Source organism: Varanus komodoensis, unplaced genomic scaffold, assembly GCF_004798865.1.
Source record: "Varanus komodoensis strain SLA01 unplaced genomic scaffold, ASM479886v1 scaffold17, whole genome shotgun sequence".
Lineage (NCBI taxonomy): Eukaryota > Metazoa > Chordata > Lepidosauria > Squamata > Varanidae > Varanus > Varanus komodoensis.
This window is the reverse complement of record NW_025335505.1, coordinates 9,821,772-9,848,392: the sequence shown is the minus strand read 5'-3', so window position 1 is coordinate 9,848,392 and position 26,621 is coordinate 9,821,772. Positions and strand designations below refer to the sequence as shown.

Genomic DNA, 26,621 nt, shown 5'->3' with positions numbered 1-26,621 from the left:
TTAGCCACTTGGAGGATTGGAGAGGGAGAGTCTGGCATTGGCACAGGGGCTGCACAGGGCCACTGCATCCCAGACAAACGTTGCACATGAGCCTTGGTGTCCCAGAGAAGGGAGGGCAAGAGTGCTTCATCCAGCTGCTTTTGTGTGACATTGAAACAAGCCTGTAGTTTGCCATTCGATGATGATGACGATGACGACGACGACAACGATGGCATCTGTTTCTGTTGGACAGACAAAGCGTGGGAAACCAACTGGTTACTCCATGACAACTAGAATCATTTTTTAAAATTAAATATGTCATTGCAGAGTGTGTCACACTGGAAGAATTCATACCAAGAAGGCTGTAGATTGAAGTTTCATCTCATGAATACTGAATTACAAAGTCAAGGTTTTGGGTGGGTTCCCAAACTGGAATTAGAATATTGACTGCATAGAGACAGGTCTGTAGCCAGACTGCAAGCTTATGCTGTTTTATATACTGTATATCTCTCATGGTGGCAAATCTGCTTTTTGGGCTTCTTAAAACCTTAGTACATTATTAGTACAGGACAGGGACGCACTGGGTTATATGGCTGATTGATTCTGTTAATGGTTATCCAGGGAATATTATAAATTACAATGAAATCCTGTACTTGTATGCAGAAAAGTAAATCCACATACTTACCCCCAAGTAAGTGGTTATAGGATTATGGCTTTCACTCATTTAGGGTGCAGTCCAACACATTCTTACTTGGGAGTAAGCCCCATTGAACGTGGAGGGCATAATTTCTGAAGCGAGATTAATAAGATGTCCACCTTATTACTAAGAACCTACTGTTGTGTTTTCCATGCAGTTTTGGGGGTCAGTTTATACATAACCTCTGCCTGAGGTGCCTGTTTTCATGAACTGCATAATGCTAGAGCAGCAAAGTTTGAAATCACAAGTTCGGCATTCATGAATCAGAATATCCATTGCAAGAGCTCTCTCATATCCTCAGAACTGAAGCACTATATCCTTGTTCTGTCTAGTTAGGGTGTTGTGTGAGCAAATACACGAGAGAGTAAGGGAGGAGTAATCTATGGACCAGATCCTCTCAGTCTTGCCAGTGGCAGATTAGCCTAGAAATACAGGAGAATTTCCCTTTGGCCTCCTCAGGTCACTGCAGCAATCAGCTGTGTAGAGCTGCAGGTGTGCTAAAGCATAAAGCCCAACACAGAAAATAGATGGAGATAACCATGTAGCTCCTGGCCAGAATAGTCTTAAAGCTCCCGCTTGAGCAGCTAAGATTAGAGCGGGCACTAGTGCAGCCTTCACTGATGTGGTGTCCTCCAAATGATTTGGATTTACCCCCATCAGCCCCAAGCAGCATGAAATGGGAGTTGTAGTCCAGAACGTTTGGATGGTGCAGTGCTAGTGAAGTGTCAGGATCAAGGTTGCTTCGGGGCTTCCCCTGATGGTTAGAGCCAGAAGCCTACCTTAGTATTTGCAGGATCAGGCCCAGGCCCTGGTGGCACTGCCAGCCTCCTGACGAGTTCCAGCTGGGAACCCTGGGAAAGAGCAATGTAAGAGTAAGCGCGTTCTTGCAGCACTGGTTTCTGAAATACACGTCATTTTGTTTGCTGCAGTGCTTGCAGCTCGTGTGCCCTGTGTTTTGCCTCAGGAAGATGGCTGTGGCTGGGTTCAGCTCTTGCACTTTGCCGGCCCCTTGGCTGCACTTGGTCCTGTTATATCCTGACTTGCTGTGTTGCCTCAGCTATGCAGGTTCGCCTACTATGTCTGCCCCTTGTCCAGTTACCTCGCTTCAAGATACCTGTCCCTCTATCTGTCTTCCTGTTTTTTTACCCTTGGCCGGTTCATGGCCATGTTTCAGATCTGACCTGATACATACATGCTTCTCATTCCTGGCTCTGGGCTTCTCTGTGACTATGATTTGGGCTGGTCGTTAAACTGGGCTTTTGGACTTTGGACTCTTGCTTGTCATTAGCTTGTCGCCCTGGGTCTGGTGCCTCCTGCTGCCCATGTCCTAGCCCAGTCCCTGACAGGGAGGCTGCACTGGAATGTGCACATATTAATGTAGCATGCCTTTGTTTTTTCTGCACCGGTGGAATCATTAAGGGCTTTCATGTGTCTAATCTGACCCTGCACGATTTGTCATTCTTTCTAATCACAGAAATGCTGAGGAATCCTGCTCTATTATGTGCGAGCTTCATTAACATTTTAGAAGTCATGCATGTGCCTTTCCTAAGGGATATGTAATTAAATCTTGGGGAATGTACACTTGAAAGACACGTTTCATTCTAATTGTAGACTTAAGCCACAAGTGCTTGCATGCATGGAAATAGAAATGAAAATATTTCTTTGCAGTTTGTGTGTGTGAAACCTCACCTGAAAAAATAGTCTAGCAGGTTTTCTGGTACCTTTGGCCAGAAAGATGGGAAACTTTCTAGACATTTCCACCTATAAATTGTTGTAAGCCGCCCCGAGGCTTTGGCGAATGGGGCGGCATAAAAATGTTTTAATAAATAAATAAATAAAATAAATTCTGCTTACGTATTTGCTAGTAGTTCATTTTAAAGATGGTCAATGTTGGTAGGGAAATCAGTAAGGATGCAGCCCTGTGTAAGTTTTCTTACCCTGCCTGGGGCATGTGAGGAATGGTGGGACTTTTTCTGTCTAGACTTGCATAGGATTGCAAGTGAAGTAAGGGAGAAGTGAAACTCTTTTAATTAAAAGTTAAATCTGTCTTGTCTAAAGTAACTGCACTGCCATAGTGGACAGTGTCCTAATTCTGATGAAATCTTGGTTTAACTTCTGTTGATATTGCTAGCAATGGTATTGGGATTTTGTGTTACACAGGCAATGAGAACACATGATTTATGACTTAGGGCACTGGTATTTGCCATACTGGGTTATTGTTTTAGTGAATCAGACCAAGTTTTGTTTTATTTATTAAACAAGCTAGAGAGCAAATACTTCTTTCACTAGTAAACAGAAGAGTTATAAGCACTTACAGTCTGTCATCCAGATGATCCTCCTGACCTTAGCCCTGTTTATGTGTTCAGAGCTTGGATCAAGGGGCTAGATTAGAACATCCTCTCTTGTCATGTTTCTGTCCCCTTCAGATCTGGAACGCCTCCCCCCCCACCCAATCTTCATGGTGCAGAGAACCTGATCTGGATCCGTAATCTAGAATGTGGTGTGTCACAGAGAGAGATGGGGTTGCTTTTTCAAAGAGCTGGATTGGAAGGATAGGCTGGACATACACATGGTAGAGGAGCCGCCTGGAGCCGAGGTTAGACTAGATGGCCCAGGAGGCCCCTTCTGATATGCTCTGTTTCTATGGTTCTGTGAAACCTACTCTTGCTCAAGAGTAAGCACAAAATAAAATGTATAACTGCTAGATAGTTAAGGTAATGTGAGCCATGTTCCCCATACTTTGCATAGCAGGGCAAGAAGTGCAAATCATTCAGTGCTCTATCTGCTCCTTCAAAATTTTCAGCCGAGAACATGTTTATAGTATTTTGTTCCATATTTCTTGTGGTGAACAGCATTAGCTGTTGCCCCTTTATTAGGAGTAAACAAATCTCATGGTGGACAGGACAGAATGGTCAGATTGTGATTTAGAAACTGAAGGAATATGGAGAGCAAGAAGTGCTGGGTATTTTTGTTGGTTTTTGCATTGTATACTTGCCTGAAGTCACCCATGTTAGCATTTTTCCTGTGTTTCTGAATCTAAATAGACACAGGGGAAGGCAACTGTTTTAGAGACAGTAATTAAAAGCTTAACATTTTCTAACAGATTCTTCTGAACAGTCAGTGCAGTGAAACTGAGAGCCAATGTGGTGAGGTGCTTAAGAGTGTGGGATTGGGATTCAGGAGACCTGGGTTTTAGTTCCCACTCAGTCACAGATTCTCAGCTCAGCCTACCTCACAGGGCTGTTGTGAGGATTAGATTGAGGGGAGGAAGAAAACGATGTAAGCCACTGTGAGTTCCTTGAAAAGAAAAAGGTGGGATATAAATATAAATAAATGCATCGAGGGCTAGACAGTGACCCTGGCCTTAATTGCTTAATTGCTTGGATTGTCATATGTGTAACCTCACTCGAGTTCTGATATTTTCCCTAATGCATATGCATGGCTTCTTCCTATGCAAGTAGGTGGATTTTGCAGGTAACATATGCATCTTTCATATCTGCATATATGTATTTTATTATTTTATGCTATGATGTGTGTCCCTCCACTAAAATTAATGGACAAGTCTTTTTTATGTGTGTATTGTGTCTCTGAGTGCATCTTAGATTTCATGTTGGTAAAAATTTGCAAGGTCAGGATGATTGTCCTTAAATACAAACTACAGTTTCTCAGTTTGCTTCAGGAAAAAGGCTTCCTAGCTTTTGTAAAGGTTTGGGCAAAAGACCATACTTTTCATTAGTTCAGATTACAGATAAGTATCTCTACCCCTTACTGGAACTGGTAGCTATCAAAATCCTTTTGGGATAATGGGTTTGCAGAACTCAACATTCCTTTTTTATCTAAAGATGTTAATCCAGAAGCAATCCCAGGAATGTGGAGAAAATTCAAATGGCTACTTTAAAAACAATAAACAAACATAGCTGAAATTCAAAACAACTTCAGTTCTAAATATAATAAAATTACTAAAACCTGTGGTTTTGCATTTTCTAAAAAGGGTATTTGTTCACTTATGGTGTATAATAGAACCTGTTTCTGGTGAGCACTAACTTTCATATATTTGAATGCCATTGAGAATAACATTGGTCTTCAGTGCTTCCTGCATGTCATTATGTGATGAATGAAGACAGAAAACTATAAAATGTAAGAATGCCATTGCCTTGCTAAAATGCTGATAATGCAATAATTCTCCAACATAAGCTGTGACCATATTCTGAAGCAGAAATTTTCCTTTGATTCTAGCCAGCAAATGTGTTTTTCATGTGCTCACAAGAGCTTGTAATATAGTGGAACATTTTGACATCCTGTAATCATTACCCTTGTTCCAAATAGGTAGCATTTCTGTCTGAGCTTTTGACCAGTATTGCCATGAATACTGGTAAAATATTATGATTTCAGAAAGCAGAAATGCATCTGCTAGAAACTTCTGCTCAACTATGTACTTTTCACCAGTGCTTTCCATGTATAATATAGAGATACATCCTTCCTTCAGTAAATTTATAACCTGCTTTCTTCAATTAGGAAACTCACAGTGGTATACACTACTTTAGGTGCTGTCCAGCCTCAGACTCTGCATAGTGTCAGCAAAGTAGCTGTAACCTTTGCTCTCTGATCACGCTAATACATATGTCAGGAAATGATGCTTTTTCCCATGTCCAAACTGTGTGAGTGAACTTACATTTATACAAGAGGACTTTGCCTTCTTCTCCTCCACCCCTGTTCCCTCTTCATCTGTTTTTTTGGGGGGAGGGGGTATTCATTCTGCATAAATACAGCTTTCCTCCTTAGAATTCAAGTCTGAAAAGTAGCTCTTAGAGTTTCCAAAAATGCTGTTTGTACCAATCATGATGTCACCAAGACCTTCCATCTAATTGGCACCCCAACTGTGGGACACCTTGCCATTCATCGGGTGCCTGCTTTTTTGAGTTTTAGGCACCTGATGAAACTTTTCTTTTTTGATGCAGTTGTGGCACTACTTAAACAATCTATATTGACTGCACTGGTTTGTATTTTATTGTAATTAATTTTATTAATTTACATTTTATATGAATGTATATTGTGTGTTAACTTGTCAACAATTACAATAAAAATGTTTGTTATATTTTTAATGTTAAGGCTGCTGAGTATCATGATGCAAATAGGTAGCTTTTATACACATTTAGTAAATAATAATCTCCAGAATAATTTTTGCAAGTGTTTAAGATGTTCATGGTCTTCCATATGGTGAGGTCTTTAATACAGTTAGCTGTAAAAAGTGTTTTAAGGCAGTCAACCCACTTGGCGTATGGGAAAAGGGGAGAAACTGTCACGACAGTTTCAACTGGGATTTTGGCCTATCCTGCATATGAAGAACCTGATGCGCCTTGACTTTAAGTATGATGGGTTGGCTCAGACTTGATTCATATACTGTGGTAGCACATGGTTTATTCAACCCATGATTAAATATGGGCAACCCATGCTTTATCCTCAGCATTTGTTTGGCAGATAATTGAACAAGGTATGCTTTTTCCTCCTTAATTCTTAGATCGTGTGTTCTCCTTCTCCTTCACCTGCTCCTTCCATGGATCTGAAATGTGTTTGCACTGCCTCAGTACTGGCATGTAGAAGAATACAACTATTGTCTGCCAATCCTGTAGCCTGACAAAGTACCATGGCTCTAGGTTTGCACATAAAGACAACACAGGTTTTAAACAACCCAAAGAGCTCAGTCCAATAGCAAGCCATGGTTTCTCTTTCTGGATAGTTCATGGTTAACAAACCATGGTCAATTAGTATGGCTCAGTTTCTAGAGCTCAAGAACCGAGAATTCAACAATCGATGCCATGGGTTAGTCCTGTTTAGGCAAAATTAACTGACATTCCTTGACTAATTTGTACCATGGATTTGAGAGCATCTGCTCTGACCCATACCATATCTGTACCAACTCTGTCTTCACTGTTAGGGGCCTGCTAAAAGCCACACTTTTCTTATTTTTTTCTTTATTCTTTTTTTAGAGATTCAACCAGAGTTACTGTCAATCCAAGCTAGTGCAAAATAGCTTTTTTTTGCCCATACAGTACAAAGGTATGTGCGATACAGAAAATCCTTTGAATGCATTCTAAGCCTGCTAAAGATTAACATAAAAGCCCTTTGTCAGCAATAAATACTTTTGTCTATGTCCTGCAGACAATGTCTTCTGTGTACTGAAAAAAGTTATCAGCATATGTTTTGTTGTTGGTATTTAGGAACTTAAATAGGAAAGAAGAAAAAGCTTTTCTTTCACCCCTTCATTTCTCTTGTATTTAGTAGAAGCTAAGCAGCTGCTATCCTTGAGGCACTATATTTTGATATCCTCCAGACAGAACAAAGAAAGGTAGTATGTAGGTTAGAGAAACGTGCTTTAATATGGGACGTCATACAGTGCAAGTCTACTCCAAAGTCTTACTGAGCTCAGTGGGACGTAGTTGCAGGTACGTCTATATAAGATTGCAGCTGCAATAATTATTTTCTATACAATAGTATTAATTTTACTTTCTGAAATATGTACATCTTTATAATACGAACAGTGCAAGTTGATATATGCAAGTTGTTGATGTTAGTCGTGAAATCATGTCCGACCCATCACGACCCCATGGGCAACATTCCTCCAGGCCTTCCTGTCCTCTACCATTCCCCAGAGTCCACTTAAGCTCACACCAACTGCTTCAGTGACTCTGTCCAGCCACCTCATCTTCTCCAGGGAGTCCTTCCTTCTCATTAGGTGGCCAAAGTATTTGAGTTTTATCCTCAGGATCTGGCCTTCTAAAGAGCAGTCAGGGTTGAGCTCCTCTAGGACTGAATGGTTTGATCACCTTGCAGTCCAAGGGACTTGCAGGAGTCTCCTCCAGCACCACCATTCAAAGGCCTCAATTCTGCAGTACTCAGCCTTCCTTATGGTCCAGCTTTCACAGCCATACATTGCACCTGGGAAAACCATAGCCTTGACTATACGCACTTTTGTTGGCAGGGTGATGTCTCTGCTTTTTAGTATGCTGTCTAGATTTGCCATAGCTTTCCTCCCCAGGAGCAAACGTCTTTTAATTGCTTGGCTGCAGTCCCTGTCTGTGGTGATCTTGGAGCCCAAAAGAATAACATCTGTCGCCTCCATTTCCCCTCCCCTCTATTTGCCAGGAGTATAAAAGTTACCCTATTCTATGACCTGGGTTTCTATAGACAAAATGGTGGGTACTGAAGATCTCAACTTCTGTATCAATATTCTAAGGAATAATTCACTCTTTTTTATTCCTCATTGTTTAAACATCTAGTTTGCGGTATGTCATATGTTAAGCCTATTTTTGAGTACAGTTATTTTGTAATACTACAAAAATATAACCAATTTTCTTGGCCTACCTTCTAACTACTGCTTTTTCATCTAAGAATGTTTTAATCCTGCAAGCAACATTGAGAGGTTTTATTCTCCATATGGAAAAAGAACAACCTTATTGCAGCTGGCCACTTCGCTTATTGTCTATCACATTTCACTTGGCCCTGCAACATTCCACTAGTTTAGGCCAAAGAAAGATTTTGTAGCTTTCTTCATTTTTCTTTTCAAGAGTAAATGGTTAACAATTCAGTTGATGATCCTGCCTGAAGAAATACTGATAAATAAAAGGTTTATATCTGCAGAAAGAATTTCAATCTGTCATATTTGACAAACTTATATATTGTTTATGAGTGTCTAAAAGAGATGTGCTTATAAGATTGTCTTCCTGAAATACTTAACTTTTCCCTCAATGTTATCTTACTGTAAGCTGTAAATTTCTCCAGGGATTTCTCCTGCAGATAAGCCTCCATTCATCATGTATATCTTGTATATTCTAGGAAGATCTTTTTTTCTCTCTTCTGTCAACAATCTACAGTGATTACCAACATCTCTCTGTGGGGTTCTTTGGTCAGAAACTGAAAGTGTCTACTCCCTAGAGGACTGAGAGCTTTTGAGAGATCACCTTAAGCTCATTATTTGAGAAACTAGCCAACTACCAAAGTCTTGCATAACAGTTTGCAAATAAGTTGATGGATGTTATATGCCCATATTGGCGTAAGCAAAATAAATATTACACATGGAAAAAAAATCTCTTCACTGAACTTTTCAGGATCAAAGGGAGTCAATCGTTTTATTTTTATCCTGCTGAGAATGCCCACATTATTAGAAAAATGACATTTTAGTCGAACAATGTGTAAAAAATGCAGTGTAACAGATTCATCTTCATGAAGAATTATACAACATGTTTAAAGAAGTCAAAGAATTTCACATACATGATTTCAGTAAATGAGTTACATGTTAAATGGGGTTGTTGAAAGCAGGTTGGTTGTCACCAAGACCTTCAGCAATCATTTTCATTTAAATGAAACCATGAAGGTGACATTGCAAGTGAAGGGTGACTCAACAAAAAAGAGAACTTTCATATCCTGGATGTTCTCTAGATGTTTTAGAACCCTGGAAAATCAGTGTTCAGAATCATGTGGAGAGTTTCAGCTAATGTAGCTCCAGGTATTGGATGATATAGAGAGAGGAAGTTCTCTGTACAGTTTGCAACAGGCCATAAAGCAATATATTAAAATAGAATCAACAGTGCTGAAATACAAACATTTAAAACCAAGCAATGTACAATGGAATGTATATATCAGGATTTATTTTCAGTGGCAGACCTGATGCATGTTTATGTGAGTCTGTTCATATAAACAAACTGATATGTAGCAAATGTAAACTGGACACAAATATGTTTTGAGTTCTGCCTTTGGTGAATGGCTTGTGTGATTGTTACATGTCTCAACATGACTTGCAACTCAAGTAACACTTAGTAGTTGAACCATTACAGTGTTGTAGCAAAGACGTGGGAGTAATTCTTCTCCATACATGATGTGTACTCCCTGAGATGTGCAGATGAAACTTCAGCCTGAAATATTTTCTGCTGATACTGAAAAAATGCACATATATGCTGAAGGCGTCCTGATCTCACTCCATATAGATTTGTGGGAGCAAAATAATGTTTGAACAAGCCCACTGCAGTTCTAAATTAGGAAGAGGATGAAGTCTATTCTGAGGACAGAAATTAATGAACAAACAGCAGAAAGCCGCTTCTATCTATTGTAGCAAATGAGTGATGTAAGAACTCTAATTACTTCACTGTTAGCAAGGTATCCTTCCCAGCTATGATGGGATAGGTAATTGCAAGAGAAAATCTCAAATTCTTAGGTCAACTTAAAATAGCAGAACACTCTGCAAGGTTTTGACTTTTCCAGAGTTGTCTTCAGACAGCAGAATCTATAATGCTGATAAGATGGAATGGATCCCTCCTCACAAGCAAAAACCGGTGGGATGTCCACTACAAAAGAACCATCCTCCTTCAGCTGCCCCTTTCTGATTAAGCTTTTAAAATATGAATCAAATGATGTTGGTTAGAAATCTTTGGGTGTAGCTTCTGCACTTGTTATGAGACTCTGTTGATGTAGAGTGGAGGGTAATTCTGATCACCCAGTGATCAGAAATGGAACCCTGCCATGCCTGGTAAAGCCATTGAAAAGAGAATGCTGCAACTTATGTTTGAAAGTAATGGTTCTCTCTGACTGTCAGAAAATTATGGTGATTCCCCCCTGCCCCCACCCCCCAAAAAGCTATCTGCCTTGGACCACATATGCTTAAATGTGCCTGTGAATTTGATAAGTATATAAGAATACATGTTCATTTCAGTGATGGGAGATCTAAATATAGATCACCCCCTCCCATCAAAAATGACCTCCAAGGAAGTACAGTAAAGCTTTAAAATGCATGTTTAACCATTTCAGCCCCATGAATAGAAGGGATTGTGTACATTAGGAGACTGCTTTCATGGAGATTATGGTGTCTTGGGGATCTGCAAGCATGCATTCAGAGCTTCTGTGCCAAGAGCAGGCTAATGCAGAGGTACCCTAAGTCTGAGAAAGCCCTGGGCAAGGGCTTCCCTGCCCCCAGTGCCAACCCTCCTTTTACATAGGATTTGGTAGTGGAAATACAGCTCTCTTCCCACTGCTGCAGTCATATAAAGAAGTGCATAGTGTGCCATTTGGTTCAATTACTTTTGAAGTCTGTTACTTATATCCTACCTTTTTCTTTGCAAGGAACATTTCATGGCCTATATAATGCTCCTCACTTTTATTGGCAGGGTACTTACTGGGCCACCTGACAGCATTGCCAGGCTCCTGAATATGGGAGGGGGAGAGAGAGCAAGAGTGTGGATGCAGTGCTGAATGCCTTAACCTCTCTGTTGTAATGATGGTGAAACAAATACTTTTCAATTCTGAATCTGTAATGTACAAGGCTGCAGTGCAATTCTGATATCACTGGAAGATGGGTATGAAAGTGAGCTAAGGCACAATCCTATATAAATTTAGCTAGATTCTTGGCTGGGGCATGCTGGGAGTAGCAGGCCTTTTTTCAGTCTAAATTTGCATAGATTTGTGCCATTAAAGAGATACTTAAATCTGCACTTACATGTATTGCTTTATGGCATGCAGATCCCAGAACTGGGTCAACATAATAAATGGGACACCTAAATCTAAGTCCTTTCCTATATTACTGGGATAGTGGAAGAGCAGTGTGGCCCTGTGGCTTTGTTCGGTAGCCTGGCACAATGTATATTCTCTCCACCTCTTAATCCAATTGATGCTGGACAACAGGTAGTTTGGAAGTAAGCTAGCAATGGTTGAGTTGGTTGATCTTGATGACATCTTATACAAACTAGCCTGGTGTGCAAATTGGAGTGTAGTTATTCTTCAAATTTGATGCAGTTCTTGACTTTAAACAGAGAATCAAAATAGATTAAAATGCCTATTTTGATAAAAACATGTAAGACTCTAAGATCATATAACACATGATAACAGTAATCTAGCATGGCATGGAACTGATTTGAGCGAGCGCATGAAAAGGTGACACATAGTTGATACTGGGGATGTGGAACAATATGGCCTGCATTTGAAAGTTAACTAATGCCTATTTCTTGGTCTAATGTGTGGACTGGAATGTATTTACCCATTTACGTATTTGACATTTGTCAAATTTTGCTGTGAATGTCTTAGTCCAAAAATTGCATAGAAAATTCATAAATTAGGGATAGTTGCATACAAAATGCATTTTTAGAGGAAAATTACTGTTTATTGCTTATGTCAGTAGCTGTCAGGAATATGGTAAGACCAATCCAACATGAGTTTGTCATGGAAAATTTTGTATTAAAGTAATGTGATTTGTTTGGCAATAGTTGAAGGTTCATATGGTAATGGATAGACTTATGTTTATATGGATGTGCATCTGGTGTAGACCAGCTACACTGATCTGTCCCTCTCTACCTGAAACAGAATGAGGCCTCTAGTCTTAAAGGTATCACAAGATTAGCTCCATCCATATGGTGCTGGACTTTAAACATGACCATGTTGATACTGGGTAGAAAAAAGCTACCTGGAAGATGTTTCCATGGTTGTACCAACAAATATACTGAGTCACCTAATTGTCAACAGTCAGCATTAATTAAGGAATAACTAAATGTTACAGTTCCTATAACAAATGAGCAAACTGCAAATATATTTGCATGTTAGGAAAGCAGTCTGTGCTTAATATGACTTGAGGAGAAAACAAGAGCCACTGAAGTTAACTAAAAAGTATAGACTCCTTGCAGCTTGTTGGAGAATCTATTCATGAAAGGACAAGAACTAATTTTATGGTCTAGCAAGTTTTCTGTTCCTTGGCAAGATGCCCATCCACCAATATTGGGCTCTTTCACTTTAGGTTACATGGTCTGACAGAGAAACCATTCTGAGTAGATCTTCACACTGTCATGGAATCAGTACTGAATGTGGGGCAACAGAAACGTTACATATTTCTCAGTATTTATTAACCTATTGCTTCTGTAATGTGGCTTGCTTAAATCAGTATATCAATGCATCACATTCTAATTTTGTTTTTTATTTCATTCCAAAACTTTCTACAACAGGTCTCTTAAATCATTGTCCTTTATTGTTTTAAATTTATTAATGGTGACAAGGTTATTTCATATATGCGGATTATGACAACAATTAAAAAGTAAATTAATAAGGAAGTACAGTTTTCCAATAGCTGCTCTAGTTGAAGGAACAGTTCAGTATTATTTGGCAGAGTCATTGAACTGTTAGGTCTAAAGCTATCTGCAGTGTTTTATGAAAAAATAGTTTATGCATGTGAGTTAGCTATCCATATTTCCTGAATATGAAATGTTGCAGTTATGATTCTCAAAATATAGTTCCTTTCCACAGAAACTTTATAGCTCAGACACAAATCTAAATACATCTTAGGTCTTTCCTGCATATGATGCTATTTTACTGACCTGGCAAGTCTCTTCTGCCGTCCTTGTTAAGGCTGAATAATTGCCGACTTGAAGTATGAGCATAACCAAACAGCTAAACCTGGAACGTCTATGTAACAAAAATGCTCCAGACTTTGATTTCTGGTTCTCTTTTTGCCACTCCAGTGCTTAAAAGTCCCTTAACAACTATATAAATGTTTTTCCTAACTGGGAAGCCTATTGCTGATAAACACTTTCAAAATACTGTAATTGCTATGTATTGCTGACTACATTTCATGGGAAGAGGTTGAGCAATATTTTGGGTTATGAGTCCAAAAGACAGCACAGTCTGATGTGAGAATGGTTTGTTCATCAAAGCCATGTCTGGCTTTGCCAGCAGGGCTGAAGGAACAACAAAGACGCCTTTCATTTCCTGTCTTTGAACCCACCTATCTTCTCTTTCTGTTGGTGGAATGTGGACAAGTGGTTAGATGCAGGACCTTTCCTCTCTCTGCCAACTGGTCCACCTCAAACACATTCATTTCCCTCCTTCTGAGGACAGAGGCTCAACCTTGGAAGAGGGAGCTGACCTGGAGTGTTAAGCAGCAGTGGTAAGAAGCTTGGGATACTGGTGGGGGATTCCAGTACTGAATATATTCCATGGTTAGAGCCTTGGAGGATTCTGCTGCATCTTGGGTCCCTCAGGCATTCCTGAGGGCCCATTGGATTGTTCTGTATTTAGCAATAAGTTACATTCAAATCTTTCAAGAGTTACTGTGTACAGTCATCGTAGAATGGCCATATGAAAGGTGGCTTGTTTCTGCACATCAGATATTTTGGAGCTTGGACAAATTTGGTAATTTGAGACACTTTTCTGGTTACTACTGCAAAATGGCTTTCATGGGAGGCATGAACAAGCCCAAGTAACCTTTCAAAAGATGGAGGTGAGGCCTGAGCTGACAACATACTAAACAAACTCACTGAACTCACGATTTTCAGCATCAAGAGAAGCAGCAGTTACAGCTTCCTGTATGAATATGTTGGTGTTTTTTTAAAGGAATGTGTGTGTGTGTGTGGGGGGGGGGGGTCAAACATCTTGATGGGCAGCAAGAAATGTATCTTTGATCATTTGGTGTTTGTGAGTACCATGTTGCCTACCCCTACTATTCTGTGACTCCATTTTATTGCCAATTAACAAAACACAAGTAAAACAAATCTTTATTAGCTGAATGTTAAGAAAACAAAAATCACTACAAAAGAATTGCAGAATTTTACTGTAAACAATGAAGAAATTAAAATTATGAATGGTTTTGGATACTTTGATTCAATTGTCATTCATCAGACTTGGAAGGGCAGCAAATGAAGAAACTAGACAAGCTCAATATATGATTTGATGGCTTTCAGGTTAAAATTGTATTCAGCTTAGTGGAGTGCTGCTTCGACTTAGGAGACATGGGTTCAAATTGCTAATTAGTCAAGACATTTACTAGATGCTCTTGTGATAATCACTGATTACTGTTTTTAGCACAGTCTGCCTCACATGATTATTATAAGGATGCTGCCAGGCAAGGTCCATGCGTGCCACCCTGAGCTCTTGGGAAGAGTGGCCTACAGCTATAACTGTTGATACAGTGAAGAACGAAAGTCAAGCCCTACTCTTGCAGACCTGGCACTAAGCCCCATTGACTGAATTATGAATAAATGCACATAGTATTATGCTGTAAGCATACTTGCAAGGGTATTATGGATCCTAATTTTATACATACATCTATTCCAACCTTGCTGGTTCTGATAAAACTGTCATTTATGCTGGGAAAGTATATTTGTGCCAACCAGTTCAGTATAAACATAGGAAAGTTCTGAATTTTGGAGAAGTTCCAGTACTTGTACACACTCAGCAATTCAAGTACATTTTAGTGTATTGATTTCTCTCTCTCTCTCTCTCTCTCTCTCTGGTTTTGAAGTCATGACCTCAGTGGTTGCACAACATAACAGAGGTTCAAAAAAATGTCTATTTTGTCTTAAGGAACATTCCAATACAGATTCCAACAGAGTTCTCTTAAACTAAAGCTGAAAGTGAATTAGGTATCTGCATCTCTCTGTCTCATTTTTCCTTTTTCAGGCCAGCACTAGTGTGCAGCCTTGTTTAGGAGCCATGCAGGGTATGCATAAGTAGGTCTCTGATAGAGAAGAATGATAAAAGCAATGTGGGAGGTCTGCAGCACATTGCACACCAAGTCAAACATTTGTACCTCTGAGAGAGGGACACAGTAAATCACGAGAATCAGTGGCATAATGGCAAATGCGTGAGCATTTTAAAACATCCAAACCATAAACATTATGCAGCCCTATTTATAATCCACATTTATTCATGATGGTAATCATGAAACAAGATACTTTATCAAATTGGAGCAGAATAGTTAGTGCAATAAATATGGTTTCCCAATATGGCTTAGTAAATAAAGTGTTATGGTCTTCATTAAGCAGCTGGGGCACATCTTAAGTGGGAAGCTTTTAAAGGGTTTGTTGTAGCTGTTCATATCGGCTAAACTCTACCAGGTATAAATGTGATGTTGGATGAATGAGTCAAATGATCAAATGACAGTGTTGTAGATGACTCACTGTAACAGACATAATGTTATGTATAGCATACCTTGCTTTGGGGGATCTTGTATGAACTGAATTACTTTTTCAATAATTTTAAATTCAGTATATTCAAGTGCTGTGAATTGTGCTGCAAGAAACTGAAAGAGTACCATACTTTATCCTCTCGGAAGGCTTCCTATCTCTCTCCATGTCTCCTCTCCTCCCTCTTCTTTGTGACATTCTTACCTTAACATCAAATTATTCTGTGCCCGTTTAGTGTTTGTATAACCTCCTGAACTTAAATGTGTTTAAGACTTGCATTGAAAATGTTACACAGTTAGCTGTACCAGCTGCAAGGGAGATTTGTGTTCATATGTTATACAGGCATACCTCAAAGATATTGTGGGTTCGGTTCCAGACCACTGTAATAAAGCAAATATCACAATAAAGTGAGTCACATGTTTTTTTATTTCCCAATGCATTTAAAAGTTGTGTTTACACTATATTTTGGTCTATGAAATGTGCAATAGCATTATGTCTAAAAAAGTGCATATCTTAATTTTGAAATATTGTGAGAATTGTAGACTTGTTTGATGCAGGGTTGCCACAAACCTTCAATTTGTGGAAAAAAGAAATATCTGCAAAGTGCAATAAAATGAGATATGCCTGTACTTAACAAGAGTTGTTACTGTTCCAGGTGTAACTTTTTATCCAAGGTCAGATAATGTTGAATTTGTGCTTGTTTCCTGGTATCTGATATGGGGTGGGGTTTTTAAACTCTGGGAAACATTTTGATTTGAACAAAAATACAGACCAGGGTAATAAAAGGGAGACCAACTTGACATCGTTATGTAGAGAGATAAGCAAAGATTAAAAGCCCCACAATTCTTTCCAGCTTTTTTGTTTAAATAAGCACTTTGTGGTCTCTTATTTTTTTCCTTGGCACTTCTCCTTAAAATAAAGCTTAAGTCTTCTTTCAACAAACAAGATTTAAAGCAAAGATGAATGCTTGGAAAATTGCTTGCTGCAGAATATTAAATCCATTTATTTGCCATTTATTTGCAATTAATTTGCAATTTTCAGAGGGTAGCTGGATCTGTTGTAACAAACAAGTATTGTGGTACTTTAAAGATGGACAAATTCATTGTGTCAGTTTCTCTTCAAAAGAAGAGAAGGGAAGGGTATCTATGTTTTGATCACTAATCTAAATTGCTTATTTGGGAGACACATTTTGCTTAATGAATGCAAAAGCCACAGAAAATAATAGAGCAACATTGTATTCCAAAGTTAAAAGAAAACATGTCCTCTACACATTTTTGCTGAATGACTGAATTGCCACTGGAGTGTCCAATGAGAATTACTATGTTCTACACCTATTTAGGTGTAAGAGAAACCTACATGAGAAATTTGCAATTCTAAGAAGTACGCTTTGGCTGTGCTTAGGACTCCTTAGTGATTTGTGTGAAGTGGGAGGTGCTGTAGCTAAGGTCGGGGAGAAAATCCAAAGTTCTATTTTGGGCAAAGGTAGGAATAGAAAGAACCCTGCTTGAAAGTCTAGGGAAATACAGCCAGTTCATGTTGACAGAATTGGACGAGATGGACCAATTGTATGACTAAATATAAGACGGCATCTCCTGTTCCAATATTTTCTCAGAGGAACATCTTTGTTTGCTTTAAAGTTCAGTCTGTGTAACATTTTCAATGCAAGTCTTAAATGTCATTGTTTCATTAAGTAAAATGAGCATAACTTGATTTTGCTAGATGGAATAGTGAGTGTGGGTTGGAATTAATTTATCTTTCCCTATAATGCTCAGTGTTTTGTTTTCCAGAAATATTGCCAGCTGGCTCCTTGACATGAATCTTGATTGCATTTCTTCCTGTTGGAGAAAGAAAATGCATCAGTGTACTCTTCATAGGACTTTTCTTCAAACAGTGAATTATTTTTCATGGTATTTGTCACCAAATCTGTTGTTTGGTGTCTGATAATGAATTCTGAAAATTCATAGCATGTTTCTGCAGACACATAAGAAAAGCATCCAGGCCAGGGATGCAAAGATAAGGCTAGAACCTGGTTTTCTTGTGTGTGCTGGATTTCTTTCCTGTGCTCAACCCTGACCTGGAAACAAGCTGAGCCTAGATCACATGTGCAAATGTTAGAAGCTTCTTTGTGCGGAGTGTGTAATTCTTTGCACAAAGAACACACAGTGCAGAATTATTTATGAAAGGACACAAAGCCCACAAGCCACAAGTGTGGAAGCAGCTCTCTTTTTGCACAGCAGGAGTATGGGTAATGTATGTACATCCTGGCTGCAAGACCTACAGAAATGTAGTAGAGATTTTCATGTGCATGAAGACTCTTCTTAGAAACAGAATAAAGGATAAAGTAATGCATAAAACATTGCTATTCAACCTTGTACCTTCCTGCTATTTTGAACCACAGCTCACAGCATTCCTGGCCATTGGCCATGCTGGCTGGGGCTGATAAAAATAAGTCTAAAACATCTGGAGGAATTGAAGTTGGGGAAAGCTCATATAACATTTTCCAGTCTGTAGAAACTGGAAATAAAAAGATAAAGGGGTTAAAAGGGGGTTAAAGAAATCTTTCTGTAAGATGTAGAATGACCTGCGTGCATTTTAAAATCTCCTTATAATTATCATATGGCTTTTCTTCTTCTCTCTCTCAGGTTTATTTCCCGCCATTCTAAATCTTGCTAGCAATGCTCATATCAGCACCAATGCTACTTGTGGTGAAAAGGGGCCTGAGATGTTTTGTAAGCTTGTGGAGCACGTTCCAGGTCGACCTCTGCGCAATGCTCAGTGCCGAATCTGTGACCAGAGCAGTGCCAATCCCAAAGGCAAGTCTTCTGTGTTGTATACTTTCCAATGGCTTTAAGACTTATGCGACTTATGGCATACAACTGATAGGATATTGAAGTGGTTTGAAGGCTGTACCTTAGGCACACTAAAATAATCTGGACTGGATCCAGATGTAATTATCTTTAGAAAGGACTAATAGAAATCAGTGAGACCTAAAGTTAGTCAAAACTGATTTGCCTCATTGATTTCAGTCAGTTGAAGTATGAATATGAATAAATATGGATTCTGTCATTTCAATTAGCTTCTTGCAGGTATGACTGTCTAGACTGCAACTATCATCACTTATTCTCTGGGTAAGATGTTTCTAGTGTCCCACAGGCATGAGATTTTTCCTGTTTTTTTATCTATGCACCTTGTTAGTAAGAGGATAATATATTCATTAGGCAACCTGAATATATCAAGTAAAAAGACACCAGTGGGAAAATGTGACCTCCGTTTCTGTGTCTTTTAGAACAACACCCTATCTCAAATGCTATAGATGGAACAAATAACTGGTGGCAAAGTCCTAGCATTCAGAATGGAAGAGAATACCATTGGGTAACCCTAACTCTCGATCTAAGACAGGTAAATAAATGTATTATGATTTTTCTAATACTTTGTTTTTAAAAAAATACATTTTTGGAATATCACAATTGTTGTTACCATCCATTAGACCAAAGGAATTTGGTTTGGGTTTTGATGGCTTATTCCACAGCATTCTGTATCACATTATGTATATCAAAATATTTACATGCATATGATTGTAAAGAAATTATGACTTTTCAGTGTATATCTGGTCCTAAGGGTTTCCTGTTCTAATGAGAATGAGTTTGAAATGAGTTATGTTTTAGTTGAGTTTGAAATTGGTGGGGATCTGAAACAAAGTAAAATTTAAAGTCAGGATAACTCTTAATAATAGTCTGTGAATGTCTAATATAAATGAAATGACACCTTTGCATGCTCTTAAATGCTTTAGACTTACTTAGTTTTGAGTTTTCCAGAAAAAAATGTTCTGTAAAAATATTTAATTGCACCAAGTGTTGCTCTTTTCATCATACTTATTTTAGGTCTTTCAAGTTGCCTATGTCATCATCAAAGCTGCTAATGCTCCCCGACCTGGAAACTGGATTTTGGAACGTTCTGTGGATGGCATTGAATTCATGCCCTGGCAGTACTATGCAATTAGTGACACAGAGTGTCTTACCAGATATAATGTAACGCCAAGGCTTGGGCCTCCTACATATAAGAGGGATGATGAAATGATCTGTACTTCCTATTATTCTAGGCTAGTTCCACTGGAACATGGAGAGGTAGGTTTTCTATTTGACCATTCCCTGTTATCTTGACAGAGATAGCAACTGTGGAATTACCACAATTTGTTCAAAATTGGCCTGTTCCAATGATAGTGCTAGCCTCCATCTGTATTTTAATTGGAATTTGAAGCGGCTGTAGTGGGTTTTATTCTGACGGTCAGAATATAGTGGAGGAAGAGAAAGATTAAGGCTCACAGTTAACTTCACTCCAAGCAGAATCCCAGAGATGAAATAGCTTCTGAGGAGGCTTATTTAGATAGCTAGTTTTTTTTTTTTTTTTTTGTTTTAGATACAAAATCACTGGAGATTTAAAAAAAAAAACATAATTAGAGTTATTAGAAGTTTCAGAGTTACTTAAACCAAGTTCCGATTGTGTTTTTTTCTAAATTCTTTTTTCAAGAATCACCTGGGTCTAAGGCAAAAAAATAAAAATGTTGGACTAAAAACATAAATTGCTCTGTGCAGCTTGAGCTGTAAAACAGGCCTTGGCATTGTTTCAAGGAGAGTGCATAATTGAAAGAGCTATGCATTGGCAAGTCAACAGTTGATTGTTCATTCTTTTAAAGCAGCTCTATTCATAGTAGTTCTCTAGTATAGATCAGAGAGGCAGTCCAGTATTGTAAGGAAAGAGTGCACTGAAAGCTGTGGCTACTTTATGTGAACGTCCACTATTATATGTTAGCAAATTGAATTCTAACTTTGTAATAATAGCTACTAAGAGAGGAATCCCAAATTCTTCTTCTTTTTTTTTTTAGCATGAAAGATGTTAGAATTCTGATAGTTTTGGGACTGAAATGATATCAATGCTCAGCATGAAAATCTGTATATTTTTTATAAGCACTTTAGCTTCAGTTGGCATAGGAAAGCAAGTAAATACTGAATTTTTTAATGGAATATACAATACTTCCTACAGACATTCCTGAAATTAATTTAGATGGATTAGTTGAGTTTTCTGGTTATTTGATAGCATAACTTGGGTCTGCTGAGCTGAAAAGGGTAAGACAAAAACACGCTTATCATGTAGCATGTATCCAAGGACTGTCTTTCATTTACTTTTGGGTAAGTGTTTCTAGCCCCAGTTTGGATTGGTGCTATGGTGATCAAGGAGGGGGGAGTGTTAAACTGTTTTTCCCTACACCCATCTTCTCATGAACTTGCCCATCTGTGTTGGGAAGGAGGATTAAAGCAAAGGTCTCCTTTAGAAACCGATCATTTACCTCAGTGATACGAATGCCTTTCTGTCCTTAGATTCATACATCACTGATCAATGGCAGGCCTAGTGCTGATGATCCTTCACCAACATTATTGGAATTCACTTCTGCACGATACATCCGCCTTCGACTGCAGCGTATAAGAACCCTGAATGCTGACCTCATGACCCTTAGCCACCATGATCCCAAAGATGTTGATCCTATTGTTACTAGACGGGTAAACCAATTACGCTTACCTGTTGATTTTAGTCTGTCATATGCGAGGGCCACAGGGCCAGTCTACCCCTTAGGCAGGGTGAGCCAGCATTCCAGGCAACAAATGTTCAAAGGCAGGTGTGACAGTGAGGTGTTGGAAGGCGTGTCATGTTCATGTGGCCTGTGCTGCACCTATAAGCTAGCTGGCTGCTCTCAGGTGCAGTGGAGGATGCTGTCTTGTCAGATTTGAAAGAAGATTCAGCTGCTTGGCTTGCAAGATTGCATGTGCAGAAGCCAGGATTGCTTGCTTGGCTTCTGTACATGCAATGGAAAGGAAGGGGTCATTCCTTTGTCCTTTAGCTCTGGCAACAAAATACCTTTGCTGATAGATTTTGACTTATTTCTGCCTACATCCCTTTTTAGAAGTACATGTGGCATTTTTCTGTATGCTGTATGTTTCAAAGTACATTTAGAATGGTGCTTATTTAGATGTAAACAACTAAAGTGTAATTACTCTAACAATGCATTAACAAACTTCTTTCTGGAAGAAGGAAATGATTGTGATCGCTGTATGGAAATTATTATTTGAACTATGCATTTAATAAGTTTTAACAGGTACAGATTTAATTTTGTTTGACAGATGACATAAGCTACTTTTAAAAGTATGACTTGCATCATCTCTGAGAGAATAGAGGCACGCCAGGATGAAGTTCACTCAGCAAGTCTTGCTTGCTTTAAGTGTTGCTTTAACCTAGCTAAGCTTTTCTGACAGCACATAAATTGATGTTATCTGTTCTCAGAAAAAGCCTGTGAATGAAGATGAGCTGGTAATATTCTCATGGACTTAAAAAATTAGTTTGAAGTTGAACATTTAACTTCAAAGTTCAGGATTTGAATAATTCCTATATCCATGCAGAGTTTTACTATCTCATACCTATTCGATCTAGCATAAGAGCTTGTAATGCTGGCAAAGGGAGAAAATCTGACGCTGGACCCCCAGTGTACACATGTACTGCTCTGGGATGTCTGTGCCTTCATTAGAACATCTGTTCATATAAATGTGCGTAAATAATTGCCAAGTAACAAACAGTTGTGGAAACTCTAGCTTTCTTAAAACCAATAACAGCAAGAGCAGCCCTGGAATATTGTCACTTTGTATTTCTTATATTAAAGGTTACCTAACTTTATACACTGAATTTTGCTTTGTTTAGTATTACTATTCAATAAAGGATATCTCTGTTGGAGGAATGTGCATTTGCTATGGCCATGCTCGAAGTTGTCCTTTGGATAAAGAGACTAAGGTATGTATCTTCTCCATGTCCCATACTTACCTTCTTAGTAAAAGTCTCTCCATAAAACACATTAATCTCAAAGGCACAACTTTCTGAATGCTACTAAAACTTATTTATTTATTAAAAGCTTTTGTATGCCGTCCTATTATACAGGATCTCAGGACAGCTTAAAACTTGGTTAAACAATCCTTAGTTCATTATTATGGCAGTGTAGTGGGACATGTGTGTGGCATTCTTCCTTGCCTTCAGTCCTGTCAGCTATGCAGAGAATGTGCTGGTCTGCACAGCACGACTGCAAGTCAACACATCTGCATTGGTACAAATGCTTGACAGCCCAGCTAGGACCAGACTTCCATTGGGGCCTGTTAGAACTATCTAGAGATGCTATTTCAGGTTGTGGACTCCCTATTCAAGTATTTTACTCTTGCTGTTATGGAAAACTTTCTCTTTCAGCTTTTTGTCCACACAGACACCTTCACATACAGTTAAACCTTCATATATAAACACACAAATGGGTATACACAACAAGCACAAGGAATGTGTAAACATTAGGGATCCATACAATGTAAACACACATGGAATCTGACTCTTAGTTTTTCTCCACCATCTCTGCTACTTTTGTTTTTGTTATGTTGGTGCTGTTATTCTTAAGAAGAAGAGACCTTCAAGACTGTGTACAACAGAGCTGCTGTAAAGCCATGAAGGTGTTTGACAACAAAGTTGCCAACCAGTATTATCATTGCAATGTACTCTGATTTCTTTCGCATCCTGGTAGTTCAGAAATCTTTCTATTTCCATATAATCTACTTTCTTTTCCTCAGGAAAACAAGAGGTATTCAGACAACAAGATAATCCACATTCAAACGATGAGTTGGGATTGAATGTAGGTTGCTGCTAAACTGCAGATTGTTGCTGAAATGTTTTGTCTGAGCCCAGCTGCACTAAGAAACTATGGCTTGTAAACCATGAACAATCCACAATTCACCACTCAACAATAAACCTTAGGTTCTCTTTATGGGTTAATTGTGGTAAACAAACTCTGATTTGTTAGCCTGGCTGGGGTCAGACAACATAATAACCCATGCTTGAGCATCAACCCAGAGTCCATAATCAGCTCTTAAGCATGGAGTATCATGCCATCTGAACTTAGTAAATCTGGGAGAGGTTCCATTGCAGGCAGGCCCTAATAAATCAGTGGGAGGTGCAAAAACAAAAGCTTACAGTGCAGCTCAATCTATTATAGCTGCATCCATATAAGGATTTATAGTTGCACCTTGTACATATAATACTCTGCTTGGAGTCTTTGTAGATCAGTCATCTACTCTGGGTATGGCTACTCCTTGGTATTTGAAGAGTTTTTCTTTGTCCTCCATTTACTTCTCAGTTCTTTCCCCCAACATCCCACTATTTGTACTATTGAGCAGCTTGTTAGCTAACTCCGCAAGCTATTTATTGCAGTGTTTGGGTTCATTGGAATCCTTCTGCCCTTCCCAGATTGACCTACATGAACTGGTCATTTGCAGACAAGAGTCAGACCAGATCTAAAAATTTAAAAGATCTTTCTGGTATTTTAGAATCTCAGGTTAAGAGATGGTTTGATATCATGACAACAGGTACTTGAGCTATGTTATAATTTGTTCCATTTAGAAACTGCAGTGCCAGTGCGAACACAATACTTGTGGTGAAAATTGTAATGAGTGTTGCCCTGGCTACCATCAGGCTCCATGGAGACCAGGAACCATTTCTGCTGGCAACAAATGTGAAAGTATGTACTAGTATAGTTATAAGTCTATAAATGTTTGCCTTTATGATGATAAAATATGTAATCCAGTTCAGCGATTAGACTGACCGATCAGGTCAAGCTCTCTTTTTGATGTTTCTAATATTAGTAAGTCTGAGCTATTAAATTTGGACCAGGCTTTATCTCTGAAACTAGGAGATAAAGTCTACAGACCTGCCATTATTCTTGGAGACATCACTGTCAGGCAATCACTATCACTTTTGCATCTTGCTGCCTATGGGTGATGGCAAGTGGCACTTCTTTTTAAATGGCATTTTTTCCAGACATTTGTAATTGCACTCTGAGCCCCTGATTTTTAACTCGCAATAAGAAAGCCCCATGTGAGATCCCCAGCATGTGCACACAACTAGATGTGAGACCCACTACCATATTTTCTGATGGGAGTTAGATGTCGAACAAGTATCTTTACAGAAACATCTATAAGTACAGAATGGTAGTGTTGAAAGGATTCTCCACGGTTGTCTAGCTGATGCAGGAAAGCAGCTACTATATCATGGGTGATACGTGGCCATCTAACAAATAATTTCCTGAACAGTCTTAAACATTGAATTGCTTGTACAGTCAGCAAGGTCTTCCATTTTTTTTCTAAACCATTTTTTTGACAATGTGAATCTGTTGGTTTGGGTCCTACTCTCTGGACCAAAAGAAAAACTTCTTCTGTGTGGCAGCCCTTAAGATATTTGAGGATAAACTGGCCATAACTGGCCAATTATATATTTATAAAGAAGTTTAGATTCTGCTGACTTACAGAAAGTGTGGAAAGCAAGCAAATAAAAAATCGTGCTAATCATGCTAATATTAGTATGACTATGTACTTTCAGAAACTGTTGAACATTTGGATCAGTGAGAACTGCAGAAGATGGTTAAAAAGGACTGTTGTATATTTGTTAGAGAATGCATGGTCAAATATAGTGTTAGTATAATGCTTTATAGTATATAAAGTGTCTTTCAACATGCTTGTCTTTACTGTTCTACTTGTTTAACTAGTTGTATAAAATAGAAATTAAAATGGATTTCTTTATTGATTTTTAGGATGTAACTGTCATAACAAAGCAGAAGATTGTTATTATGATCAGAATGTGGCAGACCAGAAAAAAAGTATGAACATTTATGGCCAGTTCAAAGGAGGTGGAGTTTGCATAAACTGTACCCAGTACACCTCGGGAATAAACTGTCAGATCTGTAGTGATGGATACTATAGGCCGCATAAAGTAAGAATTTTCAGAATTGTGTTTCATTGTATTCTGCACTTTGTAGAATTGTGTTTCATTGCTCTGAATTATACTGGCATAGTTTGTTGATCTTTGCAAATACCACATGATTAAAAAACCATGCCGTCATGATGAAAGGAAAGCTATCAGCAGAAATGTGTCTGAATAAGCTGAGGGTGTGTCTCTGGAAAAAAAGAAAAAAAAAAGACAATTTCTTTTTTGGGAGTGAGAAAGATAGTTGCTTTTGGTACACATTCTCAAGGCCTGTTGTTTGGGATTCAGAGGAGGAGGAGGAAGCATGGAGGTGGGCTTTGAATGTGGGCTGATTTCAGATGTTGAGATAAGCGCCTTTGCTTCTCTCATGTCAAGGCCAGCCAGGTGTGCAGGCAGCCTCTGAGGTGACCAAGATGTACAGCTAGTGGGAAGGGGCTTGGAACAGGGGAGTTTCTCAGAGACAGATGAGGCAGTTGTGGCTCTTCATTGACCCCGTGACATGACATTCGTGGGGGGGGGGGCAGCCCAATTAGAGGATCAGGATGCAGAGAGGAGGTGTGCTCACTTTCAAAAGGCCCTTCTGAAAGGATAGGCCCCAAACATACTCATAAGGAGAGTTCCTAGAGGCAAATGCTAGACCGGGTTCAATTAACTTCTCTGTGCATGCTGAGAGATTCCTTCTGGGTGTTTGTACTTCTGTAAAAAGCTTTGGTCAATACAAAACATGTTTCAAGCAAGGCCTGTTGCTTTGAATGTGTGACGAAAGAAAACCTAGCTCATGAGCCCCCATATATGTTACTGCAGCTGTTGGTCCTAGTCTATAAACAAGACATTTGCCAAGGGAATGATCTGGCTTTCCGCAAGGTCTGCCTTTATGGCCCAGATGCCTGGTTGGTTCATCGTCCACTAGCTCTCCTCCTGGTTGTAGAAGCAGCAGTTTCCTCTGGGACCTCTGTCCTCCATGCAGTCTTCCCTTATCCCACACCCACACCCTGGATAACGTTCAGGCCACATGAACAGAATTAAACAGCAAGTTCATGCCTTTTAGGATCTATCTCTGTTCAATTTTCTGAAACTTTTAACCATCTTCCAACTAGTATTTCTGTTTCAAAATTTCCTGCAGCTATCAGAGCAGCTTGAATGCCACCACATTCCTTCCTATGATCCCCTTGGCTGTTTCTTTC

General features: G+C 39.0%; 1 protein-coding gene across 1 annotated transcript in view; it reads left to right on the top strand.

Moving 5' to 3' along the window:
- Positions 1 to 26,621, top strand: part of LAMA1 (laminin subunit alpha 1) — a 106,996-nt gene that overhangs the window by 4,179 nt on the left and 76,196 nt on the right. The window contains exons 3-9 of the mRNA XM_044426272.1: positions 18,249 to 18,419; positions 18,893 to 19,005; positions 19,488 to 19,730; positions 20,982 to 21,161; positions 22,351 to 22,440; positions 24,079 to 24,196; positions 25,265 to 25,443. Of these exons, the coding sequence (XP_044282207.1) occupies positions 18,249 to 18,419; positions 18,893 to 19,005; positions 19,488 to 19,730; positions 20,982 to 21,161; positions 22,351 to 22,440; positions 24,079 to 24,196; positions 25,265 to 25,443 (1,094 nt within the window). The remainder of the gene's footprint in view (positions 1 to 18,248; positions 18,420 to 18,892; positions 19,006 to 19,487; positions 19,731 to 20,981; positions 21,162 to 22,350; positions 22,441 to 24,078; positions 24,197 to 25,264; positions 25,444 to 26,621) is intronic.